The 18785-nt window shown below is 50.2% G+C and overlaps 1 protein-coding gene across 1 annotated transcript in view; it reads left to right on the forward strand.

The window, feature by feature from the left end:
• PLB1 (phospholipase B1) overlaps positions 1 to 18163 on the forward strand; it is a 173219-nt gene extending 155056 nt beyond the window's left edge. The window contains exons 52-60 of the mRNA XM_070379301.1: positions 2583 to 2634; positions 3782 to 3862; positions 5356 to 5421; positions 5949 to 6043; positions 7232 to 7313; positions 8174 to 8272; positions 8961 to 9056; positions 16169 to 16243; positions 17779 to 18163. Coding sequence (XP_070235402.1) covers positions 2583 to 2634; positions 3782 to 3862; positions 5356 to 5421; positions 5949 to 6043; positions 7232 to 7313; positions 8174 to 8272; positions 8961 to 9056; positions 16169 to 16243; positions 17779 to 17982 — 850 coding nt within the window. The 3' untranslated portion in view covers positions 17983 to 18163. The remainder of the gene's footprint in view (positions 1 to 2582; positions 2635 to 3781; positions 3863 to 5355; positions 5422 to 5948; positions 6044 to 7231; positions 7314 to 8173; positions 8273 to 8960; positions 9057 to 16168; positions 16244 to 17778) is intronic.
• Positions 18164 to 18785: the final 622 nt, after the last annotated feature.

The raw sequence follows: 18785 nt of genomic DNA on the forward strand, positions 1-18785 counted from the left end.
TGTTTCAAAGTTTTATTTAAGATCAAACTTTCTATCAATCAATAAGCAAGAATTCACTGAGCACCTGGGAAGGACTGAGCCCCATGGTGGTTACTAAAAGATACAGAAAAATCAAAAAGTGAACTGTCTGTCCACAAAGAGCTTGCTGTCTAGTTAAGGAGCCTAAACCAATAGGAAATAATTTGGCGGGGTAGGGGGGCGGTGGGGGGAGGGGGGAGTGTTGTTTATGGCAATGTTGCAGACTGAAATGATTTTGTACTTTGGAATGATTTGAAATGATTTTGTACTCAGAAAACAGAAAAGTGTAAAATGTGAACTGGGCAGTCTAGTTACAGACAGGTACAGACCCAGAAGGGACCCCAGAAAACATCCAGTCCTGCCTCTTTGTATAAAGATGAAAAAATTCAAGGTTAGCAGGGTTCTGTAACTTGGGTGAGCTCCACAGCAAATTGGTGGCAGAGCTGGAAGGGGATCCCTGGTCCCATAGCTCCCAAAGCATAGCTCTGCACACCAAGACTGAAAAAGGAAATGGAGGAGATGTGGGTAAACAAACCCAGAGAGAAGGCTCCTCGGGGAGGTAGGTAGGGCTTGCTCTGAGCCTGAAGCGTGGGAAGAACTTGGCTAGGGAGAGGGGAAAAGAGGGCATTCCTGACGTCCGCTAGTGTTCTGGAGGGCTTATCACCCACAGATACCCCTGTTCATATCTCGAACCTGTAAAAAGATTACAGAGACTTCTGTGGTCACCTCTAACCAAGCCAGGCTTTCTTTATGACTTTCTGACATATCCATGATAGCAATAGCATATGAGATATGGTCCTGAGTGAATAAATGAGAAACATGGCAGAAATGGTACCATGTATGCTTGGCCACATGCCCAGCATGTGGACATGCAAAGATTTAAAATACCCATTCTGCACCAGTTCCTTCTTTTATGACTTCTTCCATAGAAGCATCCATTTGCTGTATCCCTTCTGTTATACATATCTGTTTTAAATAACTGCTTTATTGAGGTGTAATTGACGTTAAGTACACTGAACCAGTTCCCTGGTGGCTCAGACAGTAGAGTCTGCCTGCAATGCAGGAGGCGTGGGTTCAATCCCGGGTCGGGAAGATCCCCTGGAGAAAGAAATGGCAACCCACTCCAGTATTCTTGCCTGGAAAATCCCATGGATTGAGGAGCCTAATGGGCTACAGTCCATAGGGTCACAGAGAGTAGGGCACAATTGAGTGACTTTCACACTGCACATATTAAAAGGGTGCAATCTGATCAGTTTGTTATATGCATGTACCTATGAAACCATTACCTCAATCAATAATGAATGTATCCATCACCTCCAAAAGTTTCCCTGTGCTGCTTTGTAATCAGTCCCTCCCTCCTGCCCCTTACGGTCTCTACCCCACTCACTCCCTGGGACCCAGGTAACCACTGACCTGCTTTCTTGTCACTATAGATTCGGTTTAATTTTCTAAACTTTTATAGAAACAGAGCCATGGATGATGTACTCTTTTCCCTTTTTAAAAAAATATGTGTTTACTTATTTGGCTGCACCAGGTCTTGGTTGTGACTCGTGGGATCTTTGATCTTTATTGCAGCAGGCAGGATCATTAGTTGCAGCGTACAAACTCTTAGTTCTGGCATGCAGGATCTAGTTTCCTGACCAGGGATCGAACCCGGGTCCCCTGCATTGGGAGCACAGAATCTTAGCCGCTGGACCACCAGGGAAGTCGGTGTACTCTCTTCTTGTCTAACATCTTTCACCCAGCAAAATTATTTTGACATACATCCCTGTTGTTATGTGTATCACTAGTTCGTTCTCCTTGATTGCTGAGTAGGGTTCCGTTGGCACGCCTCTCTCTAACCCAGAAGCATTCGTGGCACACATCTAGGGGGTGAAGTGAGTTCTAGCCTAGCCCTGTCGGTATTTGTCTCCCTCATCCTGTTTTGTTACCAGCGGGGAAAGTGAGGAGATGGGGAATGGTTTGGAAATCCAAAGGAATGATAGAGAAGAAAAACAGAAGGATTAAAAGAAGAGAAACTGGGACTTAGAGGTAAAGGTTGAAGGAGTCATGAAGCTTGGAAAAGAGGAAGCTGAGGGATCATTTGGGGTGATGGCTTTTTTCAAATATACAAAAGGTTATTTTTAAGACAGGCAGCCAAATAAGAACTGAACAGGCTCAGCCTGCAATGAAAAGAGCTGGATGAAATATAAGGGAACGGCCCTGACGGGAAGGTTGAACAGATCCCCACTGCCTGCCCGCCAACCCACCCCTCCCCACCACCACCACTATCCCTGCGGCCGAAGTGGCCTCAGAGGACCAGGCCTGTAGAAGGGGGTGGTGAGATGCATGTCAGCCCCCTGGCAGGGTCAGGATCCACTGGGGCTCCAACACCCACAGCAAATCTTTGATTGTTCATAGGTTGAAATTTCTTGAGAATTGAAAGCCTTTCAATACCTTCTGAAGGAATAGGTCTTTATATAAATTTTTTTTTCCTGAAACATCTCCTCGCCAGGCCCAAATCCTGCAGCTTGAGCCCTCGCTCGTGAACCAGCTCTAATGTTCCCCTCTTTTCCCCTGCCCAGGGACATGCCAGCCCAGGCCCGGGACCTCGTGGAGCGAATGAAAACCAGCCCTGTGAGTACAGGCCCCTGGCCACCCTCTGTCTTTAACTAGGGTGGGTGCGAGTGGCCCTAAATGAGCCCCCTTTGCACCTCTGCACTTCAATCTCTTGGCTCGTCTTTACGAGGGACCAGATGAGTAGGTCTTGCCACCAAGACGCCGTCTCTGCTGCACCCCTTCCCCAGGCACCCTCCTCTCCAGGCCGGCTGCAGGAGGAGAGATGAGCAGAGGGCTGGTGGAGGTGGCAGGCCTCGGCCTTTGGCAGCTTTCCATTGCACCCAAGAGCTGGCTTCCCAAACCCTATTATGTAAACTTTGGCTTCTAAAAATAGTCTTCCATTCCAGTCCTTCCTCCTTCCCTCTTCCCCGGCCCCTCTAAACCTCCTCACCAGCACTTTTTTCAATGCTCTGGGTTTATGCCTTGGAATTCACTGCCTGGCAGCACTCCTACTATGGGGCTGCTGAGTGGAAAGCAGGCTCCCTAGAACCTCTCCAAGCCCCCTCCTCACCTCTCTGTCCAACTGGTCCCCTTCCCTAGACCCAGGCAGCTCTGGGCTCTTGCTTCTAGATGTGTCTTTTGCTCTGGGCTCCTTTGAAGGCCTTTGGATCACATTTTATTGTTGTTTGGTTGCTAAGTCGTGTCCGACTCTTTGCAACCCCATGGACCGCAGCATGACGAGGCTTCCCTGTCCTTCACTGTCTCCCTGAGTTTGCTCAAACTCATGTCCATTGAGTCAGTGATGCCATCCAACCATCTCCTCCTCTGTTGCCTGCTTTTCCTCATGCTCTCAATCTTTCCCAGCATCAAGGTCTTTTCCAATGAGTCGGCTCTTTAGTAGTATGTTAATACAAGCCACCTCCTCCTGGACTTCAGCTTTCTTAAGATCTCAAAGGGAAAAAAGTTCTCTGTACTGAGCACACGCACACGCACACACACACACATACACGCACACACACACGCGCACACGCGCGCACACACACGCACACATACACACACACACACCCCTTGCCCAGCACCAAAGTGAGGGCGAGGGAACTCCACTTGACTTCTTCTCTCCACTGTGATGCAGAGGATGAAAGGCACTGGGGGGAAGGGGTGTCTAGCACATGCATGTGCCCCCCGCCCCCCACCAAGGCCTAAGTGGGCTCTTCTGTCCCCTCAGGAAATCAACCTACAGAAAGACTGGAAGCTGATCACGCTCTTCATTGGGAGTAACGACTTGTGCCATTACTGTGACAATGAGGTAGGCCCCTGACTGGCCCCCTGGGAGATGGATCTGATGGCCAAGGCCACTGTCTGTACCCAGGCTGGGATGTCCCCCATGGGAGGCACCCAGGCCAGCCCTCCCAGGCACCTGAGTCTGCCCAGACAGCCCGGCTCACACACGCCAGCCATCCCCACTACTGAGTGGCTGCTGCATTGGTTCCTTGATTCCAGATGTGTCTGGACGTCCCCACTCTCAGGCACTACTGAGGTGGTCTCTCTTGCACCCTTAAATACTGTTCTCTGGTAGCCAGTGGATAACCAGGGAGCCCCCTCACCTGTCTGGAGTCTCTGCCCATTTTTTCGGTGTTTCTTCAGGGTGGGGAGGTTGCAGGGGGAGGCTGAAACAATGTCATAAATATGGTTGATACAGCTGAACCAATCCTGATCCATGGCTCACTGCCCTTCAGGGACAAAAATGTGTTCATCACCTTCAGCCAGCCTGTGAACCCAACCCACTCCCAACCTTGTTTCTATGGGGAAATACATCCAGACGTACAAACTTTGGGAGGTAATAACTTTTGGAATTCATCTTGTTCTAAGTTGAGGATGTGCTATATTTTATTTGGCCAGGAAAAAAAAAAAAAAGCAGCTGCCATAACTCAGAGGTTGTGCTAGAATGTTTGACAGTCACAGGCAGCAGGGAGAAGGCATTTATCATTCCTTGTGGCTGAGAGAGACAGTCCCCAAATTCTAGATGAGAACCAGCCTCCCCCACACAGGGACCTCTCTTCCTCACTGCCCAGACTAGAGGCAGAAGTGATCCAACCCCGTGGGATTTTAAATGTCATTGTGCCCTGCACTCTGTGGGGTCCAGGGAGCCAGAAGTGACCCCAGAAGACCTGTCTTCATGCAAAGTCAGGTTTACTTTCCTAAGAGCAGCGTTTTGTGCAAATGTCTTGGGGCCACCACCAGGATTCAGGCCATGTTTTTGGAAGGGGCTAAATCAGCCTCCAGTTGGGAGAGGGGCCAGGAGAGGAGGCCCGCAAGCTGAGTTATAAGGGTAAACATGATGGGGAGGCAGTGGCAGGGGGGCCAGCACTGTTAGGATCTGGGTTAGAGATACCATGGAGGTGGGGTGTGGGAGCCATTAATGGTACCTAGTAGGCATCAAGGGATGACTTTTCTTTTTCTTTTTTTCGGCCTTGCTGGGTCCTTGTCATGGTATGTAGGCTCTTCATTGCAAGCTTCTCTGGTTGCAGCATGCCGGCTCTATAGTTGCCGGGCACGGGTTTCTTTCTAGTTGCAGCATGTGGGCTTAGTTCCCCAACCAGAAATCAAATCCACATTCCCTGCATTGGCATCCACTGACTACCAGAGAAGTCCCCAAGGAGTGACTTCTTACCAGAGACTGTATCCATCAGCAACAAGGGTTGGGCTTCCCATCTGGTACAGGACCTTCCTGTGCTGGGCATCAGGCCAACTTCTCCCCCTCCTCCCAGGAGCTGAGCAGAGCCCCTTCCTTCTTCACAGGAGGCCCGCTCTGCTGAGGAGTATGTTAAGTACATCCGGCAGGCCCTGGACATCCTCTACGAGCAGGTAGGGAGGCACAGCGGCATGTTCTCGGGTCCTATTTCCTGCCAGCAACCAGGCTGTCTGCTGGCTCACCAGGGGTCGCTCCCTGAGCGCAGCTAGAAGACTTGTGTTCAGTGAGATACACACTGCAGAGTCCCCCAGGAGCAGGTACCCGGATGGATGGGATAGGAGGGAGGCAGCTGCCAAGCTTCTCTGTGAGGTGGAGTCTAACTGGATCTGACTGCCTTGGTTGGGTGCCAAAGAGCCTGCTTCTGGAGCCAGCTGGCCTGACTTGTAGCCAGGCACTGTGGCTTCCTAGCCATGTGACTTTGGGCAAGTTGTGTCTCAGTTTCCTAATCTATAAAGTAGGGCCAATAAAGACCATTCCACAAGATAATATAAGGCACGTTCCCTCTCTCGGCCTCAGTTTATTGGTAAAATTGGGGAGGGGGGAGTAGACTGTAGACAATCCCCCAAGCTCTTTCCAGCAGTAAGCTCTGCTCCCCAAGTGCTTGCGGACTACTGAAGCCCACCCCCTCTGCTCTCCACAGCTTCCACGGGCTTTCATCAACGTGGTAGAGGTCATGGAGCTGGCTGACCTGCACCAGGGTCAAGATGGAAAATGTGTCATGCCACTGCCAGCCCAGTAAGTAGACGGACATGGTCCTGAGGCAAGGGCATCTAGGGAAATAGGGCTCAGATACCAGCGGGTGAGACCGAGACTGGCAGAGCTGGACAATCCTGTCCAAGGGGCAAACATCAACAATTAGCCAGGGGCTTGGAAAACCATTCTAAAGTGTTGCTACCTTATTGAATGCCTACTGTATGCAAGTTGCTTCAGTTCTCTGGACCTCACTTTGCCTTTCTGGAAATGATCTGTGAGGGCTCCAGAATTTCTGTGGTGCCAAACCCCAACTTCAGCGAGTTGTTCCCTGTTTGAGAGGTGGCACGAGGCAACAAGCTTTCGAGACAGCTCTACTGGGCCTCACGTCCTGGCGCTGCCGTTTAGAAGCTGTGGAACCTTGTACAAACCACACCACCTCTCTGGGCCTGTTACTCACATGTAAAAATCTCCCAGGGAAGTAGAGGTGACATCTAGGGGAAACACATGTAAAGTGCATGGTCCCCCTTGGGCAGGCGCTCAGGAAATAGTAGCTATAATGTGCTTCTTAGGACTGGCCTTGAAAGCCAGGCTTAGAGCTAAGTGATGTCCTGTAAGAATCTCTGTTGGCCTGGAATTTGTTAAAGCTCATCCCTGACCCTGCAGGAAGTTGCCCTCTTTAAGGCCAGAAGGTTGCCCAGAGTTCCTGTGACGGTTTTTATGGGGGAGGAGATTCTACAGGGTGGCTAAGAAGCCTTATCTGGAGTCAAATGGATTTGCTGGGAAGGTGACCAGCTGGTTCCAATCTTGCCTGGAACCTGGTCCCTGCCTGGAGCAGCCAGTGCCGCCCAAGAGCGTCTTCCTGCAGGAGAGTCCTCAGCAGCTGAAGGTAGGGAAGGGAGGCCTCAGGAACATGAGGAAGAAAGGCTGGGCCACTTGGGAGTCTTCCCAAAACCCCAGCCCCTCTGGAGAAACTCCAGGAGCCACAGGCTAGGGAAGGAAATAGGTGGCCAAGGAAATGGACAGCCTGTCCGCAGGAGCCCCAGGCACTGTTGCCAGCCCTTCTGCCTTCTCTCCTAATAAGCACCTGCTGGATCGCATGTCTCTGAGTCATGCTTCTCTGACCCGGGCCCAAGAGGCAGCAAGTCTGTGTTGTGGGGGCACCTGTGTGTATGGAAGGGGGTTGGAGTAGCCTCTGAGGGGCCCTGAGCCTCAGGACTCCTCACCACACAGGAGCAACTGCACCTGCCTACAAGGCTCCCAGGAGAACTTGCCGGAGATGCAAGAATTGAAGACGGTGAACTGGAACTTCCAGGTGACCCTGTGCCCCTTTTCCCTCCCCACCCTCCTCTTTACTTCCGAAGCAAGGATTGGGAAATCGGGTGTTTGGCAGGGTTCTGCTTCGAGCAAGGCCACTTCCTAAAGGCAGATCACAGCCCCTGAAATGTGTGTCCAGGTAAACCAACATCAGGGGAGGGCAGTGAGAACTCAGAAGGGAAGCTGGAAGAAACCCCTCCTCTCAACTCTCAGAGGAGGCATCACCCCTTCACCCCCCCCACCCCAACCCCACCCAGAGGGGAGAGGGGCTGTGTTTACTGCTCTTGGGCTCCCTCCCTCCTTACTTTCTCACGTCTGTCTCTGCTCTTGCTGTCCCCTCCCTGGACCTGCCCGCCTGGGCCTTTCTGCAGCACATCCCTGTCACGCTCAGAACTTTGTCTTCTTACCTTTCTGAGAAGCTTCCCTTGACTAAGCTCCCTGCTGGCAACTTCAGTCAGCACTTCACTGACCCTAAAGCCATACATGATTTTGACTTTTACATCTCACAGATGGATAACTAGCTCCTTGAGGGTGAGCACAGGTAGTCTATCTTTTACAGTCCACCTTTGGGCACTAAGCAATGCCAAGACTGTGGATACTCATGCTGAGGTCTAAGGCATTTTGAGGAGCTGGTGTTGAAAAGTTCCCCATTTGGACTGGAGTCCCACGCTCTAATCCACTTCTTCATGCAGTGAGAGCAGGTTGGTGTCTGTGCCTGGTGCAGTCTAGGTGGATGCTTGGGCAGTAGAGCAGCTCCTCTGGGTCTCCTGGCCCTGACATGACCCACCGGAGGCCTCAGGGACAGTCCATCTGTCCAGCCTCGCTGTGGGACTGAGCAGCCTCCCTCCCCATCCCTAGAGTGCCCTGTCAACACTCTCCTACCAGTACCTGCAGCGTGAGGACTTCGCCGTGGTCGTACAGCCTTTCTTCCAAAACACTCTTGTCCCCCTGAACAAGGTGAGCAGCTGGGAGGCACATGTATAGTGGCCGTTATCTTGGGGAATGTATTTCCTTTTCCACATGGGCTTTTTTGGACGATCTTTCTCCAGGAGTGCTCCCAAGGAGCTGCTGTTTCTGCTTTTGCTCCTTCCCCCCTTTTGAGTATTACTTGAACTTAGATGTAGTTGGAAAGAAAATGTGAAAATTAACAGTGACCGAGCTCCCCAGGTATGGCCCTGATATTTGCCAGGTTGGAATAAAATGAAAGCTTCCCCAAAACATTCTTTTCAACTATTAGGGCAGGGATGCTGAAGGAAAAGGGATGGATTGTAGGTGGCTATGAATCCGGGAGACCTGGGTTCAGTCCCTGGGTTAGAAAGAACCCCTGAAGGAGGAAATGGCAGCCCACTCCAGTATTCTTGCCTGGGAAATCCCATGCGCAGAGGGCCCTAGTGGGCTACAACCCATGGGGTCCCAGACGAGTCAGACACAACTTAGCCACAACAAACAATTTGGTTGCTACAAATTTTTTAAAAAATAAAAATTCCAAAACTAGGTAGTTTCTCCATCAATATCTGATCCAATTGGCAGCAGAAATGAAAGGATGGAAGGTAGAATGCCCAGGGTGCCACTGCCTGGGGCAGAGGGGTTGGGCAGGTAGCAGTGCTCTCATCTCAGGAAGATAATCCCCTTCCTTTGGTCACAGAGAGGGGGCGCTGACCTCACCTTCTTCTCCGAGGACTGTTTCCACTTCTCAGAACGTGGGCACGCAGAGATGGCCATCGCTCTCTGGAATAACATGGTCAGTACCTAAGGGTTGAGTGGGCTCGGGTCAAGGGTACCCCCGAGGACGCTCTTTCCCACAAAGAAAAACTTATTGGTTGATATGTCTCCTTTCTCCCCAGAGTTCAATATGGCAGCTCACGTATTTGTCCTGACAGATTCTATTCTTTCTGTAATTTCCCAGCGCTGTTGGGGTATAACTTTGTCATCAGATAGACTAGATGAAAATACCAGCATCGACCCTTTACTGTGTGATCTTGGGCCGTTGAGCCCACTCTGGCCATTTGTGGGCTTACCAGGTAGTGTGGGTGGTAAAGAATCCGCATGCCAACACGAGACACGGGTTCGATCCCTGGGTCAGGAAGATCCCCTGAAGTAGGAAATGGCAACCCAGTCTAGTATTCTTGCTCAGAAAATTCCATGGACAGAGGAGCTTGGCAGGCTACAGTCCATGAGGTCACAAAGCGTCGGACATGACTGAGCAACTATGTACACACTGGCCATCCATATCAGTATCTACAAAAACAGCAGCAGTGACACAGGTCTTAGAGATAATGTGTGTGCCGCACCCAGCACAATAATCCCCACACTCCCTACTACTATTTGTTTAAACACTAAAAAGAGCCACTCAACCAGTTTTCCCAGGCTGCCACCTAGTCCTTTCTGGTGGGGAGAAAAGGAGACCTTACGAAATGAAGGTACAGCCCAGGGGCCACAGCCCTGTGCCTTGCTCTACCCTTTACAGCTGGCCACTCATGACTGGACAGTCAGCTATGTTTGCACAGAGCTTGACAAGTAACCCTGAGCGCTGTATCCTCTTGTGCAGAGCAAATGAAATGCCTTTCCAGTCCACTGGCTTCTTTTGATCTAGGCTCAGCGGTAACCCAATCCCCACCCCAACCTGCATGTTCTCTCCTTTCTCCCATGGTGACTAAACCATCCACACGCCTGCTCCTTTCACTGCAGCTTCAGGCCCACTGTGACTCTGCCAGGCACCGCTGTGCAAGTATTCCCACACCTGTCAGCTCCACCAGCGTGGCCAGTATCTTCCTCGGCTGACTCACAATATTGACTTTCTCCTTAGCTACACCACCTCCTCCTCTCAGAACAGCATGTAAGGAGGTTTTCTCCTTGGCCTACTTAATTGCAGGCTCAACCTCCCTCTGCTTGTGTTTTCCTGGTGTTTTCCTCCTGTTGACATCACAGTCTGCCCACTCCTGGAACTTCCGTCATCTCTGTCCGTCCAGGACCGGGAATTGCAATTACAACACTTTGAGTTTGCTCCCAACCCTACTTCCGCAGTGGTTTTTTAAAATCAAAGTTAAAACAATATAATCCCTGGGAGCAGTTATGTTTCTCTTGATGATTTTTTGCTTTGCAGTCCAGTTGTCTTTCAGTGACTGAGTCATTCAAATTCATGCTTTTAACCACCCCCCGCCCCCGCCCCCACCCCAGTAAAGGCTGGATATCTCTGCATGGTTTCCTTTCTCCCCCTGCAACCCTGGGGGAATCCATGGATTCCAAGGAGGGGCGGGAATGCTAAGCCCTTAGCCTTGCCCTCCCAGTGTCCCCGTCAGGGTATGGTTTTCCTACCTGGGGTATTTGGAGACTTCTCAGTGCCAGGACCCTCTGAGTCTCCTGGGACCGATGGCCATAGTGATGACTTGAGCATTACAGGACCCACCTGTTTCATTCTGCATGATTTAATGTAGTTCTGGCCTTTCTCTTCCAAAGCAGCTCAGTAGGTCTTCCCATTAAATGCTTCTGTTTCATAAAAGCAAGTGGAAGGGATTTAGATCTGAAAATGAAAGGTAAATGCTGCATGGAGCCATATTATTGCTACTACAAGACTGTTCATAGCTCCCCAGCCATACCCCAAATTTGAAAAACAGCAGCAAACACAAAGCAAAACAAACCTAAAACTATATGTTATCCTGTGCTATATGATTTGTGGGAATAATTACATAGTCCAGTGTTTTCCTCCAAAAGTATCTCAGATATAAACCTATAGCATCATGCCAACTTCTCAGGTCATCTTCTTCCTGGAATTTCACCCCTAAAGTGACATAAAATAAGTGACAAACCAATAGGGCTGGAGAGGATCTTAGAGGTAGGTCATCGAGCCAGAATGTCCTGTAACTAAAATACAGAGACATGGAACAATTTGCGAGGGGTCAAACAGCAAGTGGCAGAACAAGGATTAGAACTCAGGTCTAATCACCAGGCATCCTGGCTACAGCACCAGCCTGATAAGCACATGTGTAACCGGTGAATTCATGTCTCATAATTAGAGGCCTATGACATAGTGTCTGCAGGCCTTGGCTGATACCCCGGGTGCCCCACTGTGGCAAAAGACACTCTTGAAACTGTTCCATCTCATGCCCCTCCTCTAGGAACAGTTTTTGCCTCCTTTTTCAGAGACTTTTGCAAAGCCAGAAACTCCAACAGCACTAGGGCATGTTTTTCTCTTCCATTTTCTTTTGTCTTCTTACGAACAGTCTCAGTCGCCTCTTTTCTGATAACTATTCCTCCACTGCTGCCTGCTCCCTCTTCTGTGGAAATCTTACTCTCTTCTAACACTGACATCTCCCTGGGCATCTCCCCTACCACTAAACAGAAAACAATGCTAGCCTCCTAATTGACGTCCCTATCTCCAAGGCTTACAGCCATTAAAACAGCTCTGGCTGTGTATTACAGTTATTTGGGGGCTCTTAAAAATAATGAATACCTACAACCACTTTGTATGTCTACTAAAGCTGAACACACGTATTCCCTATAACCCAACAATTCTACTCCTACGTATATCCCCAACAGAAAGGTATACACACATTTCTTGTCCAAAAGATGGACAAGAATTTTCATAGCACCACTATTCATGACCACCAAACAGGAAACCCCCCAAATGTCTACCAGGATGGGTAAACAAACAGCACATTCATGCAATAAAATAACCTCACAGCAATGAGACTAAAACTTTAACAACATACAACTATACATATAAACTTCAAAAACAAGCAAATATATACATGGTCTTATTGGGACATGGAGAGAGCTGGAGGGAGCTTTTGAGTGTTGATCATATTCTGTTTCCTACCTGGATGCTGACTATGCGGGTATGTTCATTTTGTTATAATTTATCAGTGATTCATTTTTTATATTTGTTTCTATATGTATGTTAGCTTCAATTAGAAAGAAAACAGTGCCTGGGCCTGATCCCTAGGAATTCTGACTTTGTCTGGGGTAGCACCTAGATTCAATACTTTTTAGATGCTCCCGAGGTGATCATTGCATAGGGTTTGTGAATTACTGCTTTAGATCTCCTCTCCACAGGGCAACCATATGCTCTCCATAAATGAAATATGACCAAATCACACCCCTGCTCTCAAATGTCCAAGGCTGGCCCCTCCCTGGGGAAGAAAAGCCAGGCTCCTTAGCCCGGCATGCCAGGCCTTCCGGGTCTTGGCCCCAGTTAACCTCTCCAGCAGCCACTCCTACCAAGTGATCTGCACTTGGCAATCCAGCAAAGAGTGAAGTTTCCTGCACCACCCATGCTGGCTCCTGCCTCTGTGTGTTTGCCTTTGCTCATCCCCTTCTCTCTGGCTGCCCTTTCTACCTCCTTCCCCTGACTAGCTCTGACCCACCTCAACACTGGCACTGGCACTCAGGTGCCAGCTTCAACAAGAAGCCTTCTCCAAGTCCCCAGAGCAGGCTAGAGCCCCCACCATCACCCTGGCCCCCTGGTACACACACTGTCTCAGTCCTGTCTTTTGCTACAGTGTCTGTATCTACAGTGTTGTATCCACAGTGTCTGTATCCACACTGTTGTATCCACAGTGTCTGTCCTTAGGAAAGGTGGGTTCTAGCAAATACAACTCCCCTTCCTGTGGGCTCCAGGTCTCTGTGACTCCAGTTCATCCATCCACCCACTAGGCCACTATTTCCTGAGCACCACGATGCCATAGGGGCTGCCCCAGGTGCTGGGGAAAAGAGATGCCCTGCTCTTGGAGAGCTTCCAGTCTAGTGGGGAAAAGAGATTTAAAAAAATAATCAACAAGGTAGTTTGTGACCACATTCAGGGCTTTTAAAAAATTAAAGCAGAGTGCTGGGACAGAGAGAAATGATGGGGAGAGGGAGGCCTCACTGGAGAGTGACATGTGAACTGAGAACTGAATGTCAAGAGGCTGCCAGGCAAACTGAAGTCTCAGGCCGGGGTGTTCCAGGCAGAGGAAACTGGACCTGTGTGGGCCAGGAGTCAGGAATGAGCTTGAAGTGTGTGAGGCGTGTAAAGGCCAGTGTGGCTGGAGGGAAGGGAGCAAGGTCAGAGAGGTGGACAAGAGCAAGGGCTGGGTCCTTGGATGGCTTTCGACAGGGGAGCCATGTGACCTGGTTTGCCCTCTGGCTACTGCATAGAGACAGCTAGGAGGGAAGCAAGAGAGGAACTCGACCATTAGCAAGCTGCTGAAAGTCCAGGTGGAAGGTGAAGGTGGCAGAGACCAGGGGATGGCAGTGGAGAGGGGAAGTCGCTGGATCTGGGATGTGGTTTGTACTGGCTGGTGGATGAGGTAGAAGAGGAATAAGGGATGACTCTTCAGTTTGGGGTCAAGGAATCTGGGTGGACAGTTGAGGTGCATAGAGAGAAATACAGTTGGTAGGGGAAAATCAAAAGTTCTTATTTTAGATATGGTCAGTGTGAGCTGCCTTCCAGAAGTCCACCTGAAGGAATCAGGTAAGGTGTTAAATGTATGATTCTGGAGTCCAGGGAGTCAGCAATGGAGATTTGGCGGGGTGGGTGCGGAGAGAATGTGGGGATGATTAGCCTAGAAGTGCCATTCAAGGCCACAGGATTGACTGAGAGCAACTAGAGAAAGATTAGGTGAAAAAAAGCATAGGGCCAACCACCAAACCCTGGCGCTTTCTTCCAACTTTTGGTCTAGCAACAGATGAGAAGGACAGGAGGAGGAGGGGGCAGGGAAATAACAGTGCTGTGTCTTGGGATCCAAGACAATTGTTTTGAAAAGGAAGCATCAACTTTGACAAATTCTGCTGAAAAGTCAAGCAAGACAAAAAAGAAAGTGAGTGCTGAATCCAGATCACTGGTGACCTTGACCAGAGCTTGAGTCAAGTGATAGAGACAGAGAGAATGGGAGAGTAGGAAGTGCAGTTCAGTTCAGTCGCTCAGTCATGTCTGACTCTTTGCGACCCCATGGACTGCAGCACACTAGGCTTCCCTGTCTATCACCAACTCCTGGAGCTTACTCAAACTCATATCCATTGAGTCCGTGATGTTATCCAACCATCTCATCCTCTGTCATCCCCTTCTCCCACCTTCAATCATTCCCAGCATCAGGGTCTTTTCCAATGAGTCAGTTCTTCACATCAGATGGCCAAAGTATTGGAGTTTAAGCTTCAGCATCAGTCCTTCCAATGAATATTCAGGATTGATTTCCTTTAGGATGGACTGGTTGGATCTCCTTGCAGTCCAGGGGACTCTCAAGAGTCTGCTCCAAAACCACAGTTCAAAAGCATCAATTCTTCGGTGCTCAGCTTTCTTTATAGTCCAACTCTCACATCCATACAAGACTACTAGAAAAACCAAAGCTTTGACTAGATGTTCCTTTGTTGGAAAGTGCAACAGGGGCTAAAAACAACTCTTCTAGAACTATGGGGAATAAGAGTGAAGGCAGTCCAAAAAAAAAAAAAAAGTGAAGGCAGCTGGTGGAGAGGTGGGAGGGACTTCAACCTGGGAGATAGAGGATAGAGTAGATTGTGTACCAAGCTGAAGGAATCAGTAGAAACAGATACAATCATCAAAACCATATGATTATTACCTTCCTCTACACCAGTTAGTTCCTGGGTTCCTGGAATATCACTGGGAGTCAGCCAACCTGATCTGTGGCATCTGTTCTGTCTCTAGGTGGTTCTGTTACAATAGAAATAATGCTGTTACCTATGTAAGCCACCTCCCGCTCACACGTGTTTCATCTTCTCATTTGATGCTCACAACACCAGATGTGGAGTTGTCCAGTCACAGTTTAATGCCCCACCCCTAACCCTGGGGTAGTTCTGGAGCCCGCCTAGCCCCACACAGCAGTATTAGCAGAGCCAGGACCCCAGCCCATGAGCCCACTGTGCTCTGTCCATTCACAGCAGCATCTCTCCCAGGATCAGAGCACCTCGTTCTCCTCTAATTGTTACTAACAAACAGGTACAAAAAGGCTTTAAGACACCAAAAAGCAAGGTCCTGGGCCAGGTGTGGTCATTAGCTGGCACAGTGGACTTTCACTTCCCTCCTGGGCAGTACCTGGGTGTCAGGAGCTGATGAGGTCAGGGACAGGCAGGGAGCAGATCACGGGATGGGTGGAGGCCAGACGTTCAGGATGGAGTCTGGACAGGTGAGTGCCAGGGATCCATCTCCTTGGTGCAGGCCACGTGTCACAGGGCAGGGTACTGGCTAAAGAAGCTGGGGAGGAGGTTACAGCAGCCTCCAGCTCATTCTCAGAGGTCCCAGGATCAAATGCATTAAGCTAAACATGAGCCATAATTGCTCCCCAGGAGGTTTCAAGTAAACCTTTTCATCTATACAAAAAACACAAAAGTAGCTCAAGCAAGAAAGCTCCAATTTCTTAAGGATCAACAAGTCAAGCATAGTAATGATGTCATGGTAACCAGTGCATTTTCAAAGTGTTCTTGAAATTGATTATCCCCAGACACTTCGAGAAGTTGGGAAATATGCTCATCACCATTTTGTAAAGTTGAAAATGCAAAGTATCTGCATTCACAGCCACTCCCAGGGATACAGGAGATGGAGGTCCTGAGCCCTGTGCCCCCAAACCCTGACTCATCATTTGCTGAGGCCTCTGAATGAATCAGACTCCCCTAGGTCTCAGTGTCCTTCACAGTAAATCCCAGATATAGTCTCAGGGTCCCTCTGCTCTGATGGACTCTGATTTGCCAATCTCTGAGTCATAAGTCAGGTCCAGCTCTGGCCTCAGGGTGGCAAGTGTCGGCCGTGGGTCTTGCGCCTTTGCTGGTTTCAGAAAAAGGGACGAACCTGGTGTGAGATACTCTTCCCTCCAACAGCGGTTGGGGCTCAGCCTTGGAGGAAATCAAGGTTTCCTTTTCTCTCTTCAGCTAGAACCCTTGGGCCATAAGACCACCTCCAACAACTTCACCTACAGCCGAACCAAGCTCAAGTGCCCCTCTGCTGTGAGTAAGGTCCCTCCTCTCTGGTATGCAACAGGAGTCTGACCTGGGGGAGGGGGGCCCTGGCCACCCAGAGGCACCAAAGTCCCCTGGGAGGCTCTACCATTGGACACGGTCATTCATGGCCACCCTTCTCAAATCTCACCTCCCCTGGCTGCCCCTGACATTCCTCAGGTCCTCCTGAGAAATGAGGAGGGAGCCGGGAGTGAGGCAAGGGAGAAAGCACAGGCTCACCGAAGCAGGAAGAGGCCCAGGGGAGGCAGATGAACAAACACTGGCCAGACCCTCATTACCCACCACAATCCCAGAGGGTCTGAGGCATCCTCTGCCTTAAACGTGTACCAAGGAGCCCTCCCACGCCAGGCATGCTCCTGATACTGGGGGCTGCAAGGCAGAGAAATAAGACATCATGTCTGTGCTGGGTACCTGCATCTCTTTCTGGCTTTCTAGCACTCCCAGTGTCCAGGCCCAGACACCCTCCCCCAGACCACTGACAAAGCCCCCCACCTTGCCTCCCTGGCTCTTGTCTGCCTTCTCTGCCCATTCTGTAATCATTGCCAGACACAGAGTGGCATACTTGGAAGGAATTCCAATCTTGTCAAGACTGCTTGAAACCTTTCCCTGGTCCCCATGTCCCACTGAAGAAAGTCTAGACCGGAGGCCCACCTCCCTGTATCACCTTAGATACACGACTCCGCTCCTGGAAAATGGAGCCACTTCCCAAACAAGACCCACAATGGCCCCTGTCTGTGCTTCCACTTCGGCCATCTGCTCCCCTTGGAGGGTCATCCCCCATTTCCGCTGTGGAAAATGTTCATATCCTACAAGGCCCAGGTGTTGCCCCTTCTCTGCTGTTGTTCACCCTATCTCCTCTACACTCCCACCCCAGATGCATCCCAGTGTTGGTGTCTTTTCTCTGCATACCTCTCACAAGCCCTGACCCAGGCCCCGTGGTGATGTGATTATTTCTAAACACCTCTCATCTCCCAACTGGACCACGAACGACATCACATCTCAACCCTCAGGCACTCTCCGAGCTCCCAGCACATGCCAGCATGCCATCAGCCTTCACTGGGGGAACAGAATGGATCCAGGGAGGCAGGCCCTTTGCATTTGGGGTGCTTAGTCCACTGCAGAACCAGCTGTCCGTGCACCCCAACCTTCCCATTCACAGGCACCCCTGGGAAGGGAGGAGGGGAGTAGCTGTCCAGTGGCAGCCTAGAGGAAACAGAGGTGGGGACTCTGCCAGCACCCCAGGTCTCCCTTCCATGGGTCACCTATCAGTTCCTGATCATTCAAAACTGAGTTGACAAGAAAGGAGGTGCTGGTGAGAAACCAAAAACCAAACCAAAAGTGTATCCACTTTGGATACCCCTCCTCATCCAAGGGGCTTGGGCTGAGTGTGGATGAAGAAGCTTTACAAATAAGAGATGGGCTGTGGAAACAAGGCCATTGCTCCATCACTGGGATAGAGACCACAGAAGCCTCAGATGGATGATTTTCCAGCCCCTGACCCAGAACTCTCTCCTCCTCCACAGGAGAACCCCTATCTCCGCACCCTGAGGAACAGTCAGCTGCTCCAAGACCAGGCTGACACAGAACCCTCAGTGCTCTCCTGGGCCATGCCAGTGGCGGCAGGAGGTGGCCTGGTGGTTGGTGTCGGTGCGGTGATGACCTGGAGAGCCCTAAGAGGCCACCAGAAGGAAAACTCTCCCCTAAGTCTGAACACCATGAGCTTCTAGGCCTGCCAGCCTTGTACGGGCTCTCATCCTGAACTTCCCAGCCCTCCACATCGGCCCCCGTTTGCCCACTACAGAGGCCGCTCCAAAGCTGGGGCACAGGAGGCCAAATGGATAGTCGTGGCTTCCTGGGGCCTGGGACCTACCCTCCTGGAATTGGTGCATTTAAATAAAGGCCAAAGCTGTTCTATTCTTGAGTTTGCCTGCTTGAAGCACTCACCTTTCACCTCTTGCATGCTGCAGGTGTGGGAACTAGAAACTTTCATCTCAACCAGAACTGCCCAAGGGATGGCCAGCCAAGCCCAGACTGTCACCCTACAAGCCTGTCTTCCATCACCAAAACCCTATTTCAAATGTGGGGGAAATGCCAGTCACCATTGCCGGCCACCACTGGGTACAATCCAACACATATCTATTATGCACATTTCTGTGCTCAGGGCAAGGTAGAACACTGCAGTGCCTCCAAGGTTGCGCATGTCCTGGCCCAGAGATGCACTCTTTTCAGAAGATAAGATGCTCTGTGACTGTGTGACTCAGTCCTGGGGCAGCTGTGGGTTAATGTGTCTGCTCTTGAGAATAGGAGTTCCTTGGGAAAGGTTTCCCAGAAGACAGCAACTTTGAAATGTCATTTTACAAAAGGATTGGGATACGAACACTTCATATATCCTCAAACTTTCTTGAGGTGCTACATTTAGGAAAGAATCCCTCTTTCTACAGTACCAAGTTTATGAGAGAGCTAGACAGAGTCTGTTAACACAGCCTCCCTTCATTCAGCCCCTACCAGGGACAAGCCCCTCAGCTGAATT

This window comes from Bos mutus, chromosome 11 (assembly GCF_027580195.1).
Source record: "Bos mutus isolate GX-2022 chromosome 11, NWIPB_WYAK_1.1, whole genome shotgun sequence".
NCBI classification, from domain to species: Eukaryota; Metazoa; Chordata; class Mammalia; order Artiodactyla; family Bovidae; genus Bos; species Bos mutus.